The 21,935-nt window shown below is 38.8% G+C and overlaps 1 protein-coding gene and 1 long non-coding RNA gene across 4 annotated transcripts; one reads left to right on the forward strand and one right to left on the reverse strand.

Annotated features, from left to right (window-relative positions):
• The first annotated feature begins 4,057 nt into the window (after positions 1-4,057).
• On the forward strand, positions 4,058-9,561 carry LOC149610535 (uncharacterized). Of its 3 annotated transcripts, none has more exons than XM_089858763.1 (3): positions 4,058-4,620; positions 8,556-9,302; positions 9,396-9,561. In XM_089858763.1, exons 2-3 carry the CDS (start codon positions 8,748-8,750, stop codon positions 9,414-9,416), a joined length of 576 nt encoding a protein of 191 aa, XP_089714889.1. In that variant the 5' UTR covers positions 4,058-4,620; positions 8,556-8,747; the 3' UTR covers positions 9,417-9,561. The 3 variants fall into 3 exon arrangements, with proteins under 3 accessions (XP_089714889.1, XP_089714888.1, XP_089714887.1); XM_089858762.1 differs by having other exon boundaries at positions 8,634-9,302; XM_089858761.1 differs by lacking the exon at positions 4,058-4,620 and having other exon boundaries at positions 8,120-9,302.
• Positions 9,562-10,268: 707 nt separating this feature from the next.
• Positions 10,269-11,333, reverse strand: LOC149610536 (uncharacterized). The gene is made up of 3 exons (XR_016376819.1): positions 11,301-11,333; positions 11,171-11,214; positions 10,269-10,293 (listed from the first exon to the last, which is right to left on the reverse strand). It is a non-coding gene; the product is annotated as an uncharacterized LOC149610536 (long non-coding RNA).
• Between the last annotated feature and the right edge of the window lie 10,602 nt (positions 11,334-21,935).

A 21,935-nucleotide genomic window follows, 5' to 3' on the forward strand; every position in this document is an offset into this window, starting at 1 on the left:
TACGCTTAAAAATGATTTTCTCTGACGCCGTCCACCAATAAAGACTTATTTCGGTTGCGGAAAAGCGGAATTTTTATCAATTTAAAGCCACCGAAAAGCTCACAAAATAGGGGTCTTCGATGAAGCGGGTAATAGTGTGGCCAACTCAGTTGGGAGCGCTTAGAATTTTAGAACAGAAAAAGTTAAGGAGGAAGGAGTCAAATGGCTAGATAGGGGGTATGTGGCGGTCGCCTGGGAGGTATAAGTAAATCCGCGAGAGAGAGAGAGCGTGCTACTAAATTTATTGAAGGATTAAAGAAATGAAGCTGCCCCTTCATTACCCAACCGAGCGTATTTGTAGCTTCAAAGACTCCCTTAATTACACACCATTTCCTCCCCTCCTTTAGTGAGCTTTTGGACCCTTAGCCCTTGGTCCTTATCCCTTCCACACCACGTAAAATATCGATTGAATCTTGGAGAAAATTAATAAGAAGTCTAAATTCCACCTGTATCGCGAGAGAAGTGTTTCATTTGGGGGCGGGAAGGTGCTTTTTAAAATAATTGTCAGTTGAATTAGCCATAATTAGTGGAGGGGGGGTGTTCATTGGGCGATTTTGAGTCGAAAATGTTCCATGACATTTTTGCCGTCCGGGACAATTTTTTTTTTTTGAGTTATGATTTGAGTATTAATTGAATTATTATTGACTTTAAGTTTCTTACTTACATTCAATGGGCCATCCACTTGAAAACGGTGGCCCGGACGGTAAAATATCATAGGACATTTTTGACACAAAATCGCCCAAGGAACATCCCCCTAATTTATGGTAGACTTATCATAAAAACGCTGATAGGTACCAGGCTTCGAAATAAGGATGTTTGTTCCACACTTCTGACAGTTGCTTTCTTGAATAATTAAAAAAAGTCCCAAGGAACAGTTCCGTTACCATATTTATTTAAGTTGGAATTATTAAGTTTAACCTTTTGAAGCAGTGAATTTAAAGAGTAGTCCAACGAATGAATAAACTGGTTTTGTACTTGTAGACAAATCTTATTTCGAGGCCTGATTGGTACCCTTTTGGTAAAATCCTCTAAAATTAATTGACGTTCTTAGTACCAATAAATACAAAAATAAGTTGCAGTTTGAATTTTATCCCCATGGTAACACTAAAGTTTTCTTAATAGAACTTTGTCAATATTCCATGATTTCTATCGTTTACTTGCGTTTGTATTTAATGGTAAACTTATATACCAATGCAACAATCTTATTTGTTTGTTAATATTTTCCAAAACAATTTAGGTATTTATTTACGGGTTTTTCTAACTCCATACAAACTCCTCTTTTACTACTCCAACATCAAAGCCAGAAAGAACCAGGGATAGGCGCGGTTCTATAAGCAACACGCGCGTAAGGGTTCTAATACTTTTAATGGAAAACGAAAAAGCTTGACCCAAGCCCTGGAATTCCGGAAAATACCCCGAATTCCAAAAGAAGAAAAAGGGATCTAATACCAGAAGTGAGATGAGACTAGAAGTGAAGGGCTCTAGCATTGATAGTAGATCCTGGCACTAGTGAACAAATTTGAGGATTTTATGCCGCTTCCCACGCGCTAAAACTAGAGAGGAAAAAATTGGTCGAGTTCCAAAAACATTTCCTACCCCCTTCCCCTCAACCTAAAGCGGTTTAAGCGGCCGAACACGGACGCGGCTCCTTGAATCTAGTTCGGCCGTCTACCACCGCGAGCGTCTCACGTTTTGGAGGGAAAATTCAGAAACCACTACCAGAGCGCCAACCGTTTGTGTGTTATCAAGAATATTCATTTTCGCCGAGTGAAGAATTTGGTTAGCTCAGTACTTCTGGTCTCATCTCACTTCTTCTAATACTTATTAGTTTTCTAAAGACTTTTCAATGGATTTAACGAACGAAACGAAATCGAAAAATTAATTTTTGATAAGGCTCAAGATCCCACCTCATATAAACAATCAATTGGTTTGTTAAAATTTAATCAATTTAGGCTAAAAATTGCTTTAGCAGATCGAGAAAACTGAGAAGCAGCTACAAAACAACGTGTACGTATCAAGAAGTGATATCTAGATTACTAGGGAGAAGGTATAAAATTCGTAAGCATTCGCGCGCCATAGTCCCAGTCCCCCTTTCAAAATACAAGGGGGGGGGACGTAAAATTTGGCCGGGCTATTTCACCTCACCTCAGTCGGAAAATACGTAATTTTCGTCATTCGTGTCGCGCTGACGTGGGTTTTCATGAACCAATGAGATGCTGGTTGTAATTTAGAGGCGGGGATTAACTCCGGACCTACGTTTGAACTGGAGATAAAGCTAGAAATGTGGCGAATTTATACCTTCTCCCTAGTAAACTAAATATCGCTTCTTGACGTATACAGACGAAAATTTCATCAATGAAATTGCTTCGCGAAATTAATTCAATAATAATAAACTTAGCTGGAAATTTGAATTAAAGATAATTAAATTTTGATCGAGAAGTGGGTGTTGTTAACAGACCTTTACAAAATAAAATACCTTAAATCATACCCTAGAATCATCGGCAACCAATCCTTTAAAGGGAGGGTGAAGAGGAAAATCGAGTGATTATTTATGGATTCTTCTACTAATTTTAAAACCATTCTGCATAGTGAAACATCCAGGAAATATCTCCGAATGATTTTAAAGTTCAAATAGACCCAACCAACAATTCTTTTGAATTTTTATAACGGCTCAGACCTCGTTCGCTGGTTTTGAGGGGAGAAAGGGATAACCTAATTGGCTTGATTTTGCCATGCGCAGAACCTGTTTTACCCCAAGAGTCAGACTCTAATCCAATCAGAAAAATAAGAGATTTATTTTCGTCGCTCAACGACAGATGGTACTACAGTCAATTTCGTTAGTCACGTGATCCTATCCCTTAGATAGAGACGAGACCAAGCCAACTTGTTTATTTGTTTTCTGGTTCTATTAGGTTCAGATTTAAACTATTTTAAAGGATAATTTGAAATAAGGACCTCTGACCAATCACGTAACACCCTGCCTTCTTGCTACCAAAATTCTCGTGGCACGTTCCATACCGAATGAAATTTAGCGCGAGATTTGATAAACGTTGCTCGCGATGTGACAATCGTCGCGCGAGATGTAGAGCATGCAACGGAAATTTTGTTAACAGGAAGGCAGGGCGTTACGCGATTGGTCGGAGGTCCTTATTTCAAATTATCCATTAAATCTGAACCTAATTTGAATTTGTGACGAAAATTATATTTATAACTTTCAATTATATACTTCTGATCACACTAACCTCTTGCTACCCACATTGTTACCAATTTATTTCAATTCAAAAATAAACTTATTGTCCCTTGGCTGGTTAATGCCCTCTGGTTAACCCCACAGGTCACGAGCCCCCGTGGCTTTCTCGCGATTTCGCGTACGTAAAACTCACACCTGCATGGTCATTGTTCGCGTACGAAAATAAACTTACACCTGCATGAAAGGTAGTTCACGGTCACGAGTCTCTCTACGGGCGCGTTCAGTAACGCTCAACGGAGGCTCCGTTGAATGCGCATTCGGCACTGAACGATTTTCCGAACTTCCGGTTTGACGTCACGATTGTAAGCGAAGAGGCATCGAAGTCATCGGCTGTAAGAGCCGATTACTTCGTTGAGCAACGCATTTGTGACGTAGCAGCAATGGAGGAAACTTATCTCCCTGAATGATTTCGAGAAGTTAATTTGACGGATAATTTCGGAACTATTTATAAAATCGGTGTAGCAGCGACTGAATACGAATGAATAATGTCTGTTAATTATTTTATGAAATTTTTTTCGATTATATCTACGAAGCTTAAAAAGTTATTGGGTTTTAAAGCTTAAGCCTTGGCTAAGTTACTGGTCAGAGTTTTCTCTTATTTCGGCTAGCAGGCCCTCGCATATCCATTTCCATTAACAGTAAGCAGACGATACAACGTAAAGTTTGCAAAAAACCGTTCAGTAGCCTAATACGTCACATGACATCACGTTGATCAACGGAGCTCAACGCGTTTGGTCTCCGTTGAGCGTTACTGAACGCACCCTACGTTTATGAAGATACGAACCCTTTGGGAGAACCAATTATCAGTGAGCTTTTTCGATAAGCCAATGAGAAAGCTTTATGTGGTACAAGACCGAATTTCAAGTCGGTCTGAATCTATAAAAGGCCAGGACGAACAATAGACTTCAGTCTTCAGTATTCTATACTTCTGACCTAGAGGTTAGCCCAGTCCGAGCGCAGCCCGCTAAAAAGGATGCCCCAGAGAAGTGAACTCCTGGATGAACGACTAAGTTGCTAACTTATGCCCGGTTAAATTACCCGCGAAAAGTAAAAGTCTTAATTCGTGCCAAGTATCCTGCTGCCATGATATGCCGTCCTGGACCTTGATCTCTATCCTGCCGCCGTACTATGCCGTAGAAGTTCATCACTTCTCCCGCCAAAAGCGCGTACCGCTACTACCCGATCTATACCGGAACCTACCGCGTTACCATGAAACGTGTTGCCGGACCATCACCGATTTATTGTGCCCTCATCGTAAAACAATAGAAGTCCATCAGTCCACGCGATTAACGGAACTCAAAATGAGCTACACGTGAACTTCAATATAAACCGTGAGTCACGAAACTTTGCATAATATTTGAAGTGTTAAACCTCTTATGAGGTCATGATTAATTTAGTATTGATTAATAATTATATTTCCAAGGTTTAATCCCCGAGTCATGTTCCCGTTTATTTCATTTACCAATGCTGACATACTTATTCAAAATTCAATTCCTAGACAACCGTACCAACTTTAATATGTTATATCATATAAGTTAAAAGTAAAATGTCGCATTTTGAGGACCCAAAATGCGACATTTTACTTTTAACTTATATGATAATTAATAATCAGGGGTTATATGATATAACATATTAAAGTTGGTACGGTTGTCTAGGGAATTGAATTTTGAATAAGTATGTCAGCATTGGTAAATGAAATAAACGCGAACAATGACCATGCAGGTGTGAGTTTTACGTATGCGAAATCGCGAGAAAGCCACGGGGGCTCGTGACCTGTGGGGTTAACCAGAGGGAATTAACCAGCCAAGGGACAATAAGTTTATTTTTGAATTGAAATAATTTGGTAACAATGTGGGTAGCAAGAGGTTAGTGTGATCAGAAATATATAATTGAAAGTTATAAGTATAATTTTCGTCACAAATTTTGAAATCTTTCGGATATATTTCCTGGATGTTTCACTATGCAGATTGGTCTAAAAATATAATCGATAAACAAATCACTTGATTTTCCACTTCACCCTCTTTAAAAAATTACTTAAATATACTGTTCCTGAAATGGAGGCATACAGTGTGTTCTGTGCGTGATTTTGAGTCGAAAATGCTCAATGACATTTCGCCCTAGGGGCGAGAGTCTACAGTGATCATCAGAATGATCTTCGAAAGGACATCTTTAATTTGAATAAGAAACTGCTCATCCAATCATATCTTGTAAACGGTGATCCTTACGGCAAAATATCTCAAGAATATTTTTGACTCAAAATCGCCCATAGAACCAACAGAACTTGGGTACTGCCACCTTTCTTAAATACCCTGTATATAGCAACATTATCTAATTCGAAAATGGAAGGGATTTTAAACCAAGGTACGTTAATAACCAAAGAATTAGAAAGCGAAAAATGCAAAATAATCCTTAAAAATAACAATTAGGGAAGATATTTCTCGAATTACGTTCGAGCAAGAAGCGATATCTAGTTTACTAGGGAGAAGGTATAAGATGTCTAAGACTCTAAGTATTCGCGCGAAATAGTCCCAGTCCCCTTTTTAAAATACGACGGGGGACGTAAAAGAAGGCCGGACTATTTCGCCTCTCCTCAGTCGGAAAAAAAGTAATTTCGTCATTCGCGTCGGGCTGACGTGAGTTTTCAAGAACCAACGAGATGCTGGTTCAGTGGCGTCGCTAGGCCTTTTTTGGGGGCTATAGCCACCCCAAATTCCAAACTTAGCCCCCCAAAAATATCCGTAAACCCTACCAAAAAATTGCTGTTAGCATCCTAAAATTCTGTAGCAATATATAAAAAATTATAATGATAGATTCGCTAAGTTTCATCTCTGCAGAGATGAATTTCAATATCAAACAGTACAATTTTGAAGAAAAGAACAGATGGAGACAAGTAAAATGTTTCATGTTCTTTCGAAAGGAGTCCCAATATTGTGGACTAAAAGCTAACCAAAACTAAAAATAAACTTAAGACGATTGAAAATCCTTCATAATCGGTTCCATTTTTATCAATAAAAGGTTGTATATCTTTAAAATACGAATAATTTCACGTTGACTCAAAATTACGTAGTTTTAAAGGTCTACACATTATCCAATGAACCCATTATGCAATTTTTTCATTAAATTCTAATAATAACTAGTTTGCCCAGATTTAGCCCCCCCCCCCCAAATTTCAAACCCTAGCGACGCTACTGTGCTGGTTGTAATTTAGAGGCGGGAATTAACTCCGGACCTACGTTTGGACTGGAGATAAAGCTAGAAATGTGGCGAATTTATACCTTCTCCCTTGTAAACTAGATATCGCTTTTTGGTTCGAGATTTCGAAGTAAAAGATTTTAAAGAAGCTAGTCTATAAGATACACAGATATGAAATATAAGAAAATAAAGAGCAAAAGGGAAAAGGGAAAAGACAATTAGTTGCAATTGCACTTCAGTTTAAATAGCTAGAAAAAGACGAGAAATGCACAATCAACAATGCTGAAATCTTCTCGGTCTGACTCTAAAAATTACCTTCTAAAACGGGCCTTTAGTTCTTAGAAAAATGGTAGAAATTTTAATGAGAAAGAGAAATGATATCAAATTTCAAGAATTGACTTACGTAAATACACAAGTATCTTGAAATAGATGTTTTCCAACGGCTATCTTTCATCAAACACGATGTAACCAGAATACTTTAAAGTGAATATGAAAGGCTCAAACAAACTGATATAGGCTGCGTTCAGTAACACTCATCAGGAAAAACATCGATGTTTGGGAAAATGAAATCGGTGTTCTTTTGACGTCATGATGACGTTGCAGTTGTTGAACGGCACAGTTTTGAGCAATCGATGCTTTTCTTAATGGCGACGATATTATGATAACGTTAGGGCAGAGGCTTAAATAATAAATCCGAACTATTTACAAAGATATTGTACTTCAATTTATCAATTAAATCAAAATTCTGTCAGAATCCATTTTTTTACCGAAATAATATTTTGCTTTTTAGTATTATTATCCATAAGGATAATATTTGTCAATTCTTCATTACTTTAAATTGCAGGAGGTTGGGATGTAGTTCCCCCCATTTTTTTGTCGCGGCGCAAAATTACGAAATTTACGTCATGAATCCGATGCTCATCAAAAAAACCTCCTCTCACAGATGATTTTTCTGATGGGCATCCGATGAGCATCATGACGTCACTCCCAAATACGCGAAAAACCGTTCAGTAAGACATCGATGACATCTTTTAGTCATCGAGGTTTTTGATGCCGGTTACTGAACGCAGCCATAGCTTCGATTATAAAACTGGTGACAGGCTCAATATTAATCCTTCTACCATTAACTGAGAGTTTCAAATGACTGTCAAAGGCAAACAGTGATTTCTTTGCAGCTTACAAACAGGGGTCAAAGTTCTACGTTGATATATTTTTTAGCCCAGTGTAAGACACAGGAACATTTTTTATTTTCAATTTAAGCTATAAAAAATGTTCCTTTCATTCAATGTAAAGTTGTTACATCACGTGGGTTTTGGCCTAATCCAATGAGAGAAAGGGCAATCAACGGGTGGTAACTTAATTCCTTACTCTGACCGAGTAGAGTCAATAGGCCAAAAATGACGTCAAAGTCCTATTTTTTTTTGGAAAAAAAAAATGGGAAACGTATCATGTTTCCGCTTATTGACTATAGATGGCTCTATTAGTGTCTCCAAGTCAGTCGTGAATCTAGTTCTTGAAGGAGATACGGATGAGTGGAACCCCCCCCCATAACGTACCCCTCTGTACCCCCACCTACGAAACGGCACCGAAGTCCTCCCAGCATCCTCAGCGTTTAGGTAGGGTCGTACAGTACGGAATCGTAAAGGATGCCCCCTCTGCCTTAATAATATAAGCTGGTTCTCACACAAATGCATTGGCGCTACGTGGCAGCACTTAACAATCGCCTACCAAAGGGTAGGGGCGTGCGCAAGGTACACTGGGAGAGTTACGGTGCCGCAGGTCGCCTATGATAACTTCACTCCATTTTATCTCATTTCTCCTTGCTTATAGAATAAAATGATTTCTTTCCCAAAAAAAAAAATAGGGCTTTGACGTTATTATTGGCCTATTGACGCTATTCGGTCTATAGTTACGCGGAAGACACTTTTTTAAGCTTTATGAAGTGGCGGGTTCTTAGAAATTCTTTAGTGGAAGATGTATAAAAGCCTGCGCTAAACACCTGAATATTTACTATTACCCTTGTTGTAAAACTTGATCAGTTAGACGATTAACGAATGCAATTATGTCAAAAAAGGACGATCCAAATAACAACCCTCCTGAACGGAGACGCGATAGTGTGACTAACTTACAAGGGTCTGAAACACCGTTACAGTCACAAGCAGCGTCATCAGGGGCTAGTACTTCATCGTTTGGTCAACGAATAGAAACTACTATCGCACCTTTTGGTCGGGAAATAAACGCTAATGCTCCGCCATTATCGCATGGAATGATGCAATTTAATGAGTCACTGCGAATGGGAGCCAATCCATATAATCAACGTGGGGCTGGAAGTCCTTCTGCATTTGGGCACTTTGTGCCACGCTCAAGTCGAGCACCGTTTAGTCAACAATTACTCCCAAGTTCTACGCCGAGTGCGGAAGAATTATCCCGCATGAGTTCTTTGTCCTTAGAAAGTCAGTTATTCGTTGGATCCGCCTCACAATCAACGCCACCAGCAACCTTGGGTTCCGTCATTCAAGAAATCCACCATGGGTTACCGCCTCCGTTCTTGGGAACCTCCCAATCAAGTGCGTCAAACGTTCTCGAACAGCCACTTCCGATTGATACAAGAGATCAAGTAGTTCCGGGAGCTCAAGTAGTTCCTGAAGTGAATGATAAGTCATCGTCCAGTTCCAGCCTCAGCAGCTCTTTAACGAATGTTTCTACTCTGTCTGAAACGATTTCAAGCTCGAGTAGTATGAGTACGGATACCGGTTCTGGTAGTCCCGATGCGGTTCCCGACATATCATCTACGACAAACCAGAATGGAGAAGCCTCGGTTGTAAGTATTTTGAGGAAAGAATTGGTATTCAAAGATGACCATTCCCAAGTGTTTGCATTGTCTCGTTATTAATTGCTTCTTTTTTAACTTCAGGAAGAACAGCAAAAGATCTAGGAACTTTTCATCATTGCGCAAATGGAGACAAGAAGATGTTACGTTTTTATTTGACGAATTGCGAGTTTTAATTCATAATGAATGAACTATTGTTATCAGGATAAGATTCTTAGACAATAAATTTAACGTTTTAAATTCACATTGCTATTTTGGTTGCATTTCTTTTAATTAATTTTCAACAACAACATTGTTACTCTCACTTAAGTAATTAAAGGAGTTTTTCTAACTGGCGTGATAAATTTTTTTTGTCCGTGTTGTCAATTAATTACTATACAAAGTGACTCAGTATGCCAGGACTTCTTACCCCTACCTACCTACCCGTCCTAGCCCAAGGGGATAATCACTGTCAGATTCCCTGTACACCGGTTACGGATTACGCGTAATCATTTTAACACGGTCAAGGGCAGGGTTTTTAAAGCTTACGCGTAATAACTTTAGTACAGTTAAGGATATAGTCGTGTACACCGAGTGACCGACCCCCTCGTCCTAGCCTGTAAGAATTCAACCAATACCGTAGGGGTAAGTGGTTCGATTTAGCAGACGTCACTAAACCTAGGGCGGCGCAATAGTCCTTGTTTTAAAGACTAATTAAACACTAATATTTTGAAATCAAAGATGGTTTATTTATTTTTCTTAATAATTTTTGTTTTATGTTTGTAAGAAGGCCGTGTTTTTAAGGTGTAATATTATTTTACCTGAAATTTTCATTTAAGACAACTTAGTTGTTCTTATCTTCTTAAATATTACTTCATATGCCATTTCGAATAAAAATAAAACGAAGTAGATTCCATCGTGGCTTTGAACAGGAAATGGAAGTTTACAACAGGGGTCAATCTTGATCAGGTGAAGGATAAAATAATTCATTCCAGAACGGAAACTATAATATATTTATCCATTGTAAGGGAACTAATTAATACCCTCCTTATTTTGTGGTGATGCCAAAAGAGTACATAGATGGGAAAGCTAGCCCGACCGTCTCAACGCTAGGGTCATTTTACGGATGTAACAAGTATGAAGAGATGGGAAGATGGTAGGAAGGAGATGGACTATATATTATCCGGAAGCGTTGACCGGAAGGCTATCCCTGATGTCAGATTGTCAAAGACGCGACCAGTTCCCACTTTCCTTCCTTCCTTCCTAAAACCATAAGTTCATAAGATATGTTCTATAAGTATGCCACTGGTTACTGAGAGCTTGTCGTGAAGTGACGTAGGTCATAGATTCGAGGTAAAGCGACGCATGGTGAGGCGTTGTCAAAGGCTTAGTACAGACTAATAGGAAGATGGACTTCAAAACCTCGTGTTATCAATTCTCGCTTGTCGTTCTCGAACTATCTCTCAGTAAGTGTTTAGCATTACGAAGTATAGGTAGCGTCATACTTGTGGAACATATCTTATAAACTTATGCTTTTTCCCATAGCTTCCTTTTCGTAAGAGCTCAACAAACCAACCAACATTTTTCCAAAAGGAGTAAAAGTATTCAAAATTTTCTGTTGTTTACGGAATTTCTAACATTTTGGTTGTAATTAGCGATAAAATAAATAGACTAATATTAATTTCAGAGTAAAATGCAATTAACGTATGGCCTAGAGAAAACTTAAAATTCCTGTCTGTGAAACTTATAAGGTATGCATATCTTTCTATAGAGACTTGGCAGTACTACGTCATGCAACGTCACGCTACCTTCCACTAGTGCTAAAAAACATACCAGGAGGAGGGGCTTATGTAGCTTTCATTCTGTTATAAAAAACATACCATAATGGCGCTGGGGGCGGAGTTAAACCCAAATTGCCAAGTCCCTATTGTTTAAATAATTTTGGAGACATTTCAGTTTAATAATAAAATAAATATACTAATATTTATTTGAATGTGAAATGCAACGTACGGTTCAAAGTGAGCTGAAAATTCCAGTACAATCATTCTTAAACTACTCTCCTTATCTCATACACAGGGTGTTTCTGATAACTCTACCATAAATTAAGAGGGATGTTCTTTGAGATATTTGGGTCGAAAACGTTCTAAGACATTTTGCCGTCCGGACCACTGTTTTCGGGTTATGATTTGAGCGCTTTAGATATAACCCCTTAATTAAATTAGAAATTATTGTCTAAATCAGTTTTTTTAATTAGATTTAATGGGTCATAAGAAAATACTTCAATCTTAACTTGATAACGGTTGGTTGGGCAACAAAATGTCATGTAATAGAACATTTTCGACTCAAAATCGCCCAAAGAACTTCCCACTTAATTTAAGGCCGACTTATCAGAAACACTCTGTATATTTGAGAAAGTGAATTTGTTTGTTTGTATGCTTGTTCTTTATGCAAGGTCACAATTCGTTACCGAAATCGACCAATATTTGAAACACCAGGGGAAGAAGTGGTTTGGTTGAGTTCCTCAAGGTTGGGTCCACGAACCCTATAGCCATTAAAACAAATATATTTCATACAGATTAAATTTAGTGTTTAGCGTCTAGATAGACAGGAAACTCATACCGGGTTTCCAGTCTCTTTAAATCGCCAAACAACTTATCTAGCTAGTTCTTGATAGAAAAAGGGGCATTTTTCTCGTAGAGTTTATGGCCTATTTGGATGGATGTAACGTATAATACACGCTCGATCCTTGTGTTTACCTCGAGACCTCCAGGATAAATCACATACAAAATGTTGGGAAATGATCTGGCAACAGTGTATAATCAAAACAGTACTGTCCTTTCGCAACCTCGCATAAATTTCAACAAGGAAAGATTTAGGACATAGTTGGCTTTAATGTCAAGAAGATACCGCTGGTTAATACAACACACCTTATGTATAGATGTATACACTGTATCAAATAGCCTATGGTAGGTGGAATGTAAAATCTGGGTTATTCGGCAAGATATATTACAAGTATTTAGTAACTTTAGACAATGCGCTTTAATTGAAGTTTGGCCAAAGGCAAATTGTTCCAACATGAATAGAATTAAGCTCATAGTTTCAACAAAGTGATAGTCAAAACTCGTATTAGTAATTCACAAAATACGGTGTGTTTCTAGTAAATCTGCTATAAATTAAAGGGTGACATGTTCTTAGGGTCAAACTGAGTGGAAAATGTCAAAGAACATGAATGGGGTCTACAACATTTGGTTATGGAGAATTTGGAGATATGGGTTCCCAAACATTGATTGTCCCCTAAAAACAAGGAAATAGTAATAACACATGTGGAGCAATCCGAGCAAGACATATCAGCGTTTTTAATCTAAAAACGTTATTGAACCTTTATCTAGCAGAAGTGTTTACTATAACTGGGTATCGCTTACGTTGGTAAAATAAAGCTAATTACCATGTGTGACCATTTCCTTCTTTAAGGGGCCAATCAATGTTTGGGAGTCCATAACATGGTAACTAAATGTTCTAGACTACACATGTTCCTTGACACTTTCCAATCAGTTTAACCATAAGTTCACGAGATATGTTTCATAAGTTTGTCACTGGTTACTGAGAGCTTGTCATGAAGTAACGTAGTTGAAACGTCACAGATTCTCGTAAAGCGACGCCTGGTGAGGCGCTATCAAATAGGAACACTGAAAAACCGAGTGCAGTCAATAGAGTACTACTGAGAAAGGAGGAGCTACGGGAACGTGACGTCAACATTGGTAGCCTGAGATGACATCCATATAATATGGTCGCCAAACCGAGGTAAGAGATTGGAGGGTGTGACGTCACGAGAAAGTTCGTAGTAGCAGAATATTGACGTCACGTTCCCGTAGCTCCTCCCCTCTCAGTACCACTCTATATTGGTAGTCTAAAATGTATGGCCTGAGATGATGACTTCCAATATTATTATTATAATTAATTTTTTTTATGCTTTGTATTTCTCTGCCGTGTATCGCTGTATTATTATTGTTATTCTCATTATTGTGTTTTTTAGAGGGCGGTCACACAGGGGCCTTACTGGCTCAGTGACCACGCACCACCTCGCCAATTGCTAAATAAATAAATAAAAAAAATGGTCGCCAAACCAAGGTAAGAGGTTGGAGGGTGTGACGTCACGACAAGTTCGTGGTAGCACACTATTCTCGCTTGTCGTTCTCGAACTAGCTCAGTAAGTTAGAGTTAGTTATAGAGTTAAGAACTATAGGTAGTGTCTTACTTATGTTACATAAACTTATGGCATGACCCAAAGATTGCACCCTTTCATTTATGGAAGACTTATCATAAACACCCTGTATGTTTCTTATAAAGACGCGTTAGACTAAGACCTAAAATACCTAGGCCTATAATCTATGGAATATTTCACCTAAATTTTAGTATAGCCTAATTCTCTGTCTCTAGAGACGTTTTGGAAGAGAATGGGGGGTATGATTCTAAAGAAAATTTTCCAGCTTGATAAATGTTTAGTATTCCGAGTAAATCCTCGGCGATAAATATGACCCGGGTATAGAAAATAAAAATGACGATCTAAAACGTTAAAATATTTTCGGGATAAAATATTGGCCAGGTTTAAGAAAAGCAAAAGAAGAGGTGGGGCGAAAGCCCAACTCGTCTATTATGGAGAAAAGCCAGAGCTCAGCGGTGGAAAAAATTTGTCATTTATTCCACGAAAACTATACGCCTTGAGTAACTGATCATCGCACGCATAATAATAGGGATGCCAACCTATATATAGACGCCTACTATACGCCAAGGCGGTGGTAGAAAGGGAAGAGGAGAGAAGACTGGGATAAGATAGAGGAGTATGCTCAGAAGGAGAGCTAAGAAATAGAAGGTAAGTTCCAAAACAAGGTGCACCGAAATGTGCTAAGAGTAATTTAAGAGCTAACTTATTCAGCTATGTCCAGGGTGTCTTTTCTGATAAGTCTGCCTTAAATTAAAGGGTGTCATGTTCTTAGGGTCAAACTCAGTGGAAAGTGTCAAAGAACATGGGGTCATTTACAGAGATATGGGTTCCCAAACATTGATTGGCCCCTAAAAAAGGAAATAGTAATAATCAGCGTGTGCACACTTCTACCCATTTAATAGTATTTACACTTCTGATTGATAAAGGTGCAATAGCATTCCTGGATTGAAGAACATGGGGTCTACAACATTTTGGTTAAATCATGAACCTGGCAATACAAGTACAAGTACAAGCACTTGTAAATATTTCTCCAATTTGTGGTAATTTAGTTGAGTAATTAAATCGTGAACCAGGCAATACAAGTACCAGTACAAACACAAGCCCAAGTAAATGTTTTTCCAATTTGGGGTAATTTAATTGAACAGTGAAATCATGACTGACTGATAATCAACGCCCAGTCCAAACCGCTTGCCCTAGAAGGCTGAAAATGTGCAGCAACGTTACTCATAAGTAGTAGGCGCGTACTAAGAAAGAGTTTTCCAATCCGTCGCCATCTTAATAAATTGCGCCCAGAAATAAAAAAAAAAATCTTCTCTATGCAACAAAGTCCGCGCGTTTCAACCGATTTCACAAATATTTATTACACTGGTTTCCTTTAACCTATACGGGCTGAATGGTCTTTGCCATCTTTTTAAATGGCGGCCAGAAATTTCTACTTATTTAATAGTACAATTCCGCTAGGTTATAAAGGTTCAATAACGTTCTTAGATTGAACATGTGTGTCTATTTCCTTGTTTTAAGGGCCAATGTTTCAAAGCCCGTATCCAAGCATATAACTAAATGTTGTAGACCCCATGTTCTTTGACACTTTCCCATCATTTTGATCCCAAGAACACACTCTTTAATTTATGGCAGACTTATCACTAGTTAAAATTGTTTATCTAGTTCAGATTAGATGGTCAATGTACCTTCACTCTTCTTATGTTATGTGTAAACGTTTCATCACATGATCAGCTAGCCGTAATACCTATCGCTAATTTGTTTCTATTTATTTCCACTATTTATGTTAAAAGACCATAATAATTAAATGTAGTGTACTAAACACATAAATATATTCAAAGCGTATAGTAATTAAAGAGAGTAAAACATTTCTTTGTTTGTGTTAGACAGACAAAGCGCTTGATCTCAAGCGCAACCTCAAATAGGTTGGTAGGTATAAGACAAGATTCAGATCTAAGAAATAAAAAAGAAAAGGTATAAAAATAGAGGAGCTACCATCTACTGTAGATCGAAAGAGAAGCCGAGCTTTAAAGCTGGCCCCATGCGCCATTAGGGAATTGGCAGTTGGATCGGCCGGGGCACCCAAGACTAGCCTATATACTAAGCGCTATCAGAAGTGAGATGAGACCAGAAGTACTGAGCTAACCAAATTCTTCACTCGGCGAAAGTGAATATTCTTGATAACACACGAACGGTTGGCCCTCTGGTAGCGGTTTCTAAATTTTCCCTCCAAAACGTGAGACGCTCGTGGCGGTAGACGGCCGAATCCGCGGCTTTAGGTTGAGGGGAAGGGGGTAGGAAATGTTCTTGCAATTCGACCAATTTTTTCTCTCTAGTTTTAGCGCGTGGGAAGCGGCATAAAGTCCTCAAATTTGTTCACTAGTGCCAGGATCTACTATCAATGCTAGAGCCCTTCACTTCTAGTCTCATCTCACTTCTGGCGCTATGGGAAGGGTATGTAGGAAGCCAGGGTTCATACTCTAAGATCGCATCCTCTAGGGGAATGGGGTCTGCATCACCTACCCAAGTCACGTTTGTATCTCTCCGCTCCATCCCGACTCTTCTACCACTCCCCTACACATCTTCTGTTCAGGTTTGCCAGCATCTTTAGCCATATAGACAAGCCTTTCCATCTAGATTTCTCATCTTCCACTAACAAATATAAAGGAAAAGATGGTGGGCAAAAGAGATGGGGGGTGCTATAAATCCGGTCCTTTTCCCGAGGCCTTAAACCTAATCAACAGTGGTACGCCCGCCAGGTCTTTTGCCCTACCGACACCCATACCCTCCCTTTGTTTTGAGTTTTGGATGAGCATGAAACAAGGTGAGCAACAGGGCTTGAAACCTCCATTCTTCTATGTGGAAGTCAATTTTGTAGAGAGCAAGAGGTGTTGTCAAGTGCATGTCCTTATTTGGTAGCATTAACCAGAAAAAAATAATGCTTTTAACAAAGTTTGACCCGTTATGTAATTAAAATTTTGTATAGTTGTTATCTCTCATAACAAACGCCTAATATTATCGCTGCTCATGCTTAAGCCACTCAGATGGCTCTATGGGCAATCTATCTATATCTATATAAATCAAAGTCCTGACTGACAGACTGACTGACTGATAATCAACGCCCAGGCCAAACCGCTTGCCCTAGAAGGCTGAAAATTTGCAGGAACGTTACTCATAAGTAGTAGGCGCGTACTAAGAAAGATTTTTCCAATCCGCCGCCATCTTAAAAAATGGCGACCAGAAATGTAAAAAATCTTCTCTATGCAACAGAGTCCGCGCGTTTCAAACGATTTCGCAAATATTTAGCACACTGGTTTCCTTTGACCTATAGGCGGGTTGAATGGTCATTCGGGTTCGATTTGTTGCCATCTTTTTAAAGGGCGGCCAAAAACTTAAAAACCCTTCTTTATAGAATAATGTCCGCGTGAAAAATAATAAAAAATGTCCCGACGGGCTGACGGGCAATGCCGATTGCCCTCGCTCCTAGGGTGCTACAAAAATATCAGTCATCAGTAAAATCTACCCATTCTTTATATCATTTTGATGGAAGTTCTTATTACACGCGAGCGACGCCGCGGGTAACAGCTAGTTGTATTGTGTAAATAAATAAATAAAAACGTTATCTGGCATTCTACAGAATTGTGACATATATTCCGTTAAGTTAGACACCTTGGTTACTGCGAGCTTGTCGTAAGTTAAACAACTTAAACCTCGTAAACTTTCCATAAAATAGACCTTTTCGATGTAAAAAAGGGTGTAGGCAAGCCTCAGTATAGGGACACTTCTCATGATAAAAAATATTACAGCGCAGGCGCCAAAAAGCGAGTTGGAAGGCAAAGTTTTACAACCGTGTCTTTCCCATTTAGTTACAACGACATGGTCTATTATGCCTGGCGAGACACTGTTAAAGGATTAGTAAATACAATATTGGAACGAACACTCGCCTACAGATCTCGGATTAGTTATAGGTAAAGCTTGTATTACCAAGTATAAAAAGTGTCATCCTTATAGAATATATCTTATCAACTTATGGTTATGGTCTTTAGAGTGATGTAGGCAAGTGTCGGCCATTTTTCCTTTTCTGAACACCGTGATCTTTAGTTATTGCCTGAAGTCATCACTCGAAAACAGTGGCCCTTGTGGCAAAATGTCATAACATTTTCGACTCAAAATCGTGCACCCAAAGAACATCCCCATTAATTTATGTCAGACTTATCAGAAACACCCTGTATACTCTTCACAAAAAAAGATAAACGTTTCAAGATATAAGTCATTTAGATTAAGAGTCAAAACCTTTGAACGCACTCAACTTTTCCTACTGAAAACTTAACATCCACCTTCCACCCATAGGGGCTCAGAACAATAAACCACGAAAACACCTAAGATTATATACACATTCTTGGGTTTAAGTAGAAAAATAAGCTATAAGAGATAAAGGAGTACCGTTAGCTAGAAACCGGCTGGCTAGAGGAGTTAAGGCTTAGCAAGAAGTGATATCTAGTTTATTAGGGAGAAGGCGTTTGTCAGGGAGGGAAAGAACATCCGACGTCATTTTATACCTCTACGTAGGGGAGCGTTTGTAGGCGCGACACTGAAATTCCCCCGTTAGGGGGATGGAATCGAGGTAAGAGATATAAGCCTATGACGTGGCAAGAATGGGTTTGCCCTCTCCCTATAAGATGCGCAAGTTTTCGCACGCCATAGTCCCAATCCCCCTTTCAAAATACACGGGGGGACGTAAAAGGAGGCCGGGCTATTTCACCTCTCCTCAGTCGGAAAATACGTAATTTTCGTCATTCGCGTCGCGCTGACGTGAGTTTTCAAGAACCAATGAGATGCTGGTTGTAATTTAGAGGCGGGGATTAACTCCGGACCTACGTTTGGACTGGAAATAAAGCTGGAAATGTGGCGAACTTATACCTTCTCCCTAGTAAACTAGATATCACTTCTTGGGCTTAGCTTGGTGGCGGTGCAAAGCCAACAATTCAACCATCTTCTTTCCTACAGGAACGGGACTTCCACTACCACCACCATCTTGTACCCCTTGGATGGCTTAACGATTTTTAAAAGTCCTTCCTATATACGTTAACTCTTTAGAAAAGAAAGAAAGAAGAAAAAAAACAAACGCAATTTGTAGTGGAAGAGGAGAACGTACTCATCGTTAAAAATAAAGCGGGTTCAAACCTACGTACCGTTAGAACAATCAGTTAGCGCAGGGATACATACAGCTAATTGGAATCATTGTGCAGCTATTTTCACTCAACGTATCTAGGCGGATTTTGTAGGAAGAGCTAGACTAATCATTAGGTATGACGAATTTTACCTCGCGAATAATCTATCTCACTGCACGTTTCACCTCAGACCACCTAACCCATGGACAGGCAAAGCCGTGTTAAACCCGAGTTAACAAATGGGGTTGAAATGGCAAGGCGTAGCACGCGCCCTCACGTGTCTACCGACCGCAATTTATCGCCAAAATGTCCCGTATAGAAAAATTCCTCTGTAATGGTTCGGAATATTTTATAGCCAAGGCTTAATGTTAAACAATCTTTATAAACAATACCAGAGTGATATTTACAAAACACTAACTTGATAGATCATTTATGAATTTTTAATGAGAGAGAGAGGCTAAATAAATAAATAAGTAAATAAATAAATAAATAAATAATGAAATTCAGCTGACTGTTATAATTTATTCAGATTTTCTCCCCATATCGGTGACTGGAGACCTCTACTTCTCAAAAAAACAAAACTGGGCGAATTTTACAAGGGTTTGGTGAAAAACATCCAACATCCGCCGCCACAGCGCTAGTGTCAGGCGTTGCTCTAAGCAAACCTAGCTCCCTATTCAGTTGCCTGTCCATGTGTTAGGTGGTCTGAGGTTTCACCTCGCGTTTATATCAACTAAGGGAAGTTAGAAGAACGTCAAAATTCAAGCCCGACTCACAAAACCTGCATAGAAATTAACATGTGGGATATTTGGCAACAATGATTCTAATTAACTGTATGCATTCCTGTTAAGCGCAAGAAGGGAATTCAGTTCGTATACCGTAATTTACAAAATGGGCAAGGGGTTTGAAGACCGATCGTGAAGGGTTTCTATAATTTTGAACCAAGGAATTAAGATATGGTTTTTTCTCAAGTACCCCAGATAAGTGACGCGACTTAGACAGGAAATAGGAACAATTTCAATATCGGAAATTCTTTACCTTGATTTCCGCAAATAATTAAAAGAAAGGGCAAGAATTTTTCTATTTGTTTAAAAGAGAATATATAAAATAATTAATATTTCAAATTGGAAACATATCCATCTACAATATTAAAGAAGATAAGAACGATTAAATGTTCTTACTGGAAGCTACGCGTTTAGCCTCTTTGTGACGCAACATTTGGATAGTCTAAAACGTCCAATGCTTAACTAAGAAGCCTAACTGGTAGGCTCCTGTAAGAAAACCTAATTGCTGGAATCATCTTTAATATTGTTGATATATACATGTTTCAAGCTCTGTTGAATTAGAATACATTTTAAGTTTGCTACTTTAATCTAAAAGCATTATCAAAATTATAATTAAACCTTTATTACTTTACACCATAAGTTTATATGTTCCATAAGTATGACACTACCTATACTTCATAATGCTAGAGACTTACTGAGAGCCAGTTCGAGAACGCCAAGCGAGGATTGACTACAAGCGGTTTTGCAGTCAATCTTCCTATTTAGTCTGTACTAAGACTTTGACAGCACCTCACCAGGCGTCACTTTACAAGAATCTATGATGTTTCGCTTACGTCACTTCACGACAAGCTCTCAGTAACCAGTGACAAACTAAACAGAAAAAACTTCAAACTTCGCACTACATTTTCAACAAATCGCCTCAATGAAAAGGAGCAGCCCATCGTTGTAATAAATACGTCTTTTGCAACACAAAAATATTTGTATTTTCAATGGCACCAATATTTTACCAGTATCTTGAACTTCACACGAAGAGAAGGATAACTTATTTCGAAGTCTACCAATTAACATAACCCTCTGTCCCTTTGGGCATAAGAAGAAATCCCTTTAATGGAGCGCAAACTAGCTGCCTCTCACTAACGCTATCCGGCATAAAGATAGCCTTAGGAACAAGGCACGCTTGAAAGGAAAAGATTAAGATGAAAGAAAAGAAGAAAAAACTCAAATTAGATTTAAAATTAGAGTGCGTGCACGGCATTGTCGCGAAATAAGTGTAATTCGTCGTTGCTTGCTGCAAAAGACACCCAAGATAGGAGCAGATGAAAGCGGACAAAGCTAGAGCTGCTAAGAGAAAAATTAAATAAATTAACAGGAAGCTTTCAAACATCCTTAATTTAAGAAGGATCCTCTCAAACATTGCGACTGTAATATGTCACACTCAGCCATAACATACTCGCGCAGTTAGTTAATCGTTACGCGCATTTTCGTTAATAGTTACGCGCATTTTCGTTAATAGTTACGCGCATTTTCGTTAATAGTTACGCGCATTTTCGTTAATCGTTACGCGCATTTTCGTTACCCGTTACGCGCATTTTCGTTAATCGTTACGCGCATTTTCCTTACCCGTTACGCGCATTTCAATATCTGATGTTAACACTCTTTAAGTCTCATTGCAGCGCGAGCCAACTCATAAACGCCATTATATAGTAAAAGAGGGCGATGCGAAGATCATCGTCATCATAACTCTAATTTAATATGGGTTTAATGTCGTTGACTTATTAACAAAACTTTTGAGATAACTTCGGGTTCATCTACATTTGATATTAAGAGAAAGATAAGGATGATGAGAGGAGAGTGTAAATTCAGTGGTCGCGTGCAGTGGAAAAGCTTAGCATTCTGAAACGGGGCTCAGTCTAAAAACCTGTCTTCTATACAGTAACTCCCTGGCTGATCAAGACGCAAATTGGAGCTAGGGCGAGAAGAATGCCAATTGGTGTACGTTTTGTCTTTCCCATCCTGCTGCTCCTAGCTCGTGTAGTCTTCATCTCATTTCTGCCTCTGTTTCTCTCACTCTTTTCATTTTGATTTGATCGTGGTACGGCTTCTACGCCTAGCGACGAACGAGTTAACGCGCCAGTGAGATTCCTTTTGTTTACAGCCGTCGCCGATAAAAAGAGCTCAAATCCAATTTACGGTTATACCCGCGCTTTTCACTCGATTACTTCCAGATTAAAAGAAGCGGAAGCAAAATACCTCCTCATAGTCTAAGGGGACTAGCAACAAAGGGTGGAAAGTCTGCAACCTACAGCTAGTACAGTGCATCGTCAATAGAACATAACATTCTTTAGATATGTAGATTTTACACAATATTTCTAATAATATAAGCAAGAAAAGATATCTAGTTTATTAGGGAGAAGGTATAAATTCGCCACATTTCTAGCTTTATCTCCAGTCCAAACGTAGGTCCGGA

The sequence above is a fragment of the Phalangium opilio genome, unplaced genomic scaffold, assembly GCF_054372755.1.
Source record: "Phalangium opilio isolate 3A_F unplaced genomic scaffold, DU_Popi_V2 ptg000329l_1, whole genome shotgun sequence".
NCBI lineage: Eukaryota > Metazoa > Arthropoda > Arachnida > Opiliones > Phalangiidae > Phalangium > Phalangium opilio.

What these genes read in the sequence shown, in the direction of transcription:
- LOC149610535 (XM_089858761.1), top strand. Translation starts at nt 8,544, where the DNA reads ATGTCAAAAAAGGACGATCCAAATAACAACCCTCCTGAACGGAGACGC. An exon ending in AGAATGGAGAAGCCTCGGTT is followed by an intron (nt 9,303 to 9,395) that starts GTAAGTATTTTG and finishes TTTTAACTTCAG; the next exon opens with GAAGAACAGCAAAAGATCTA.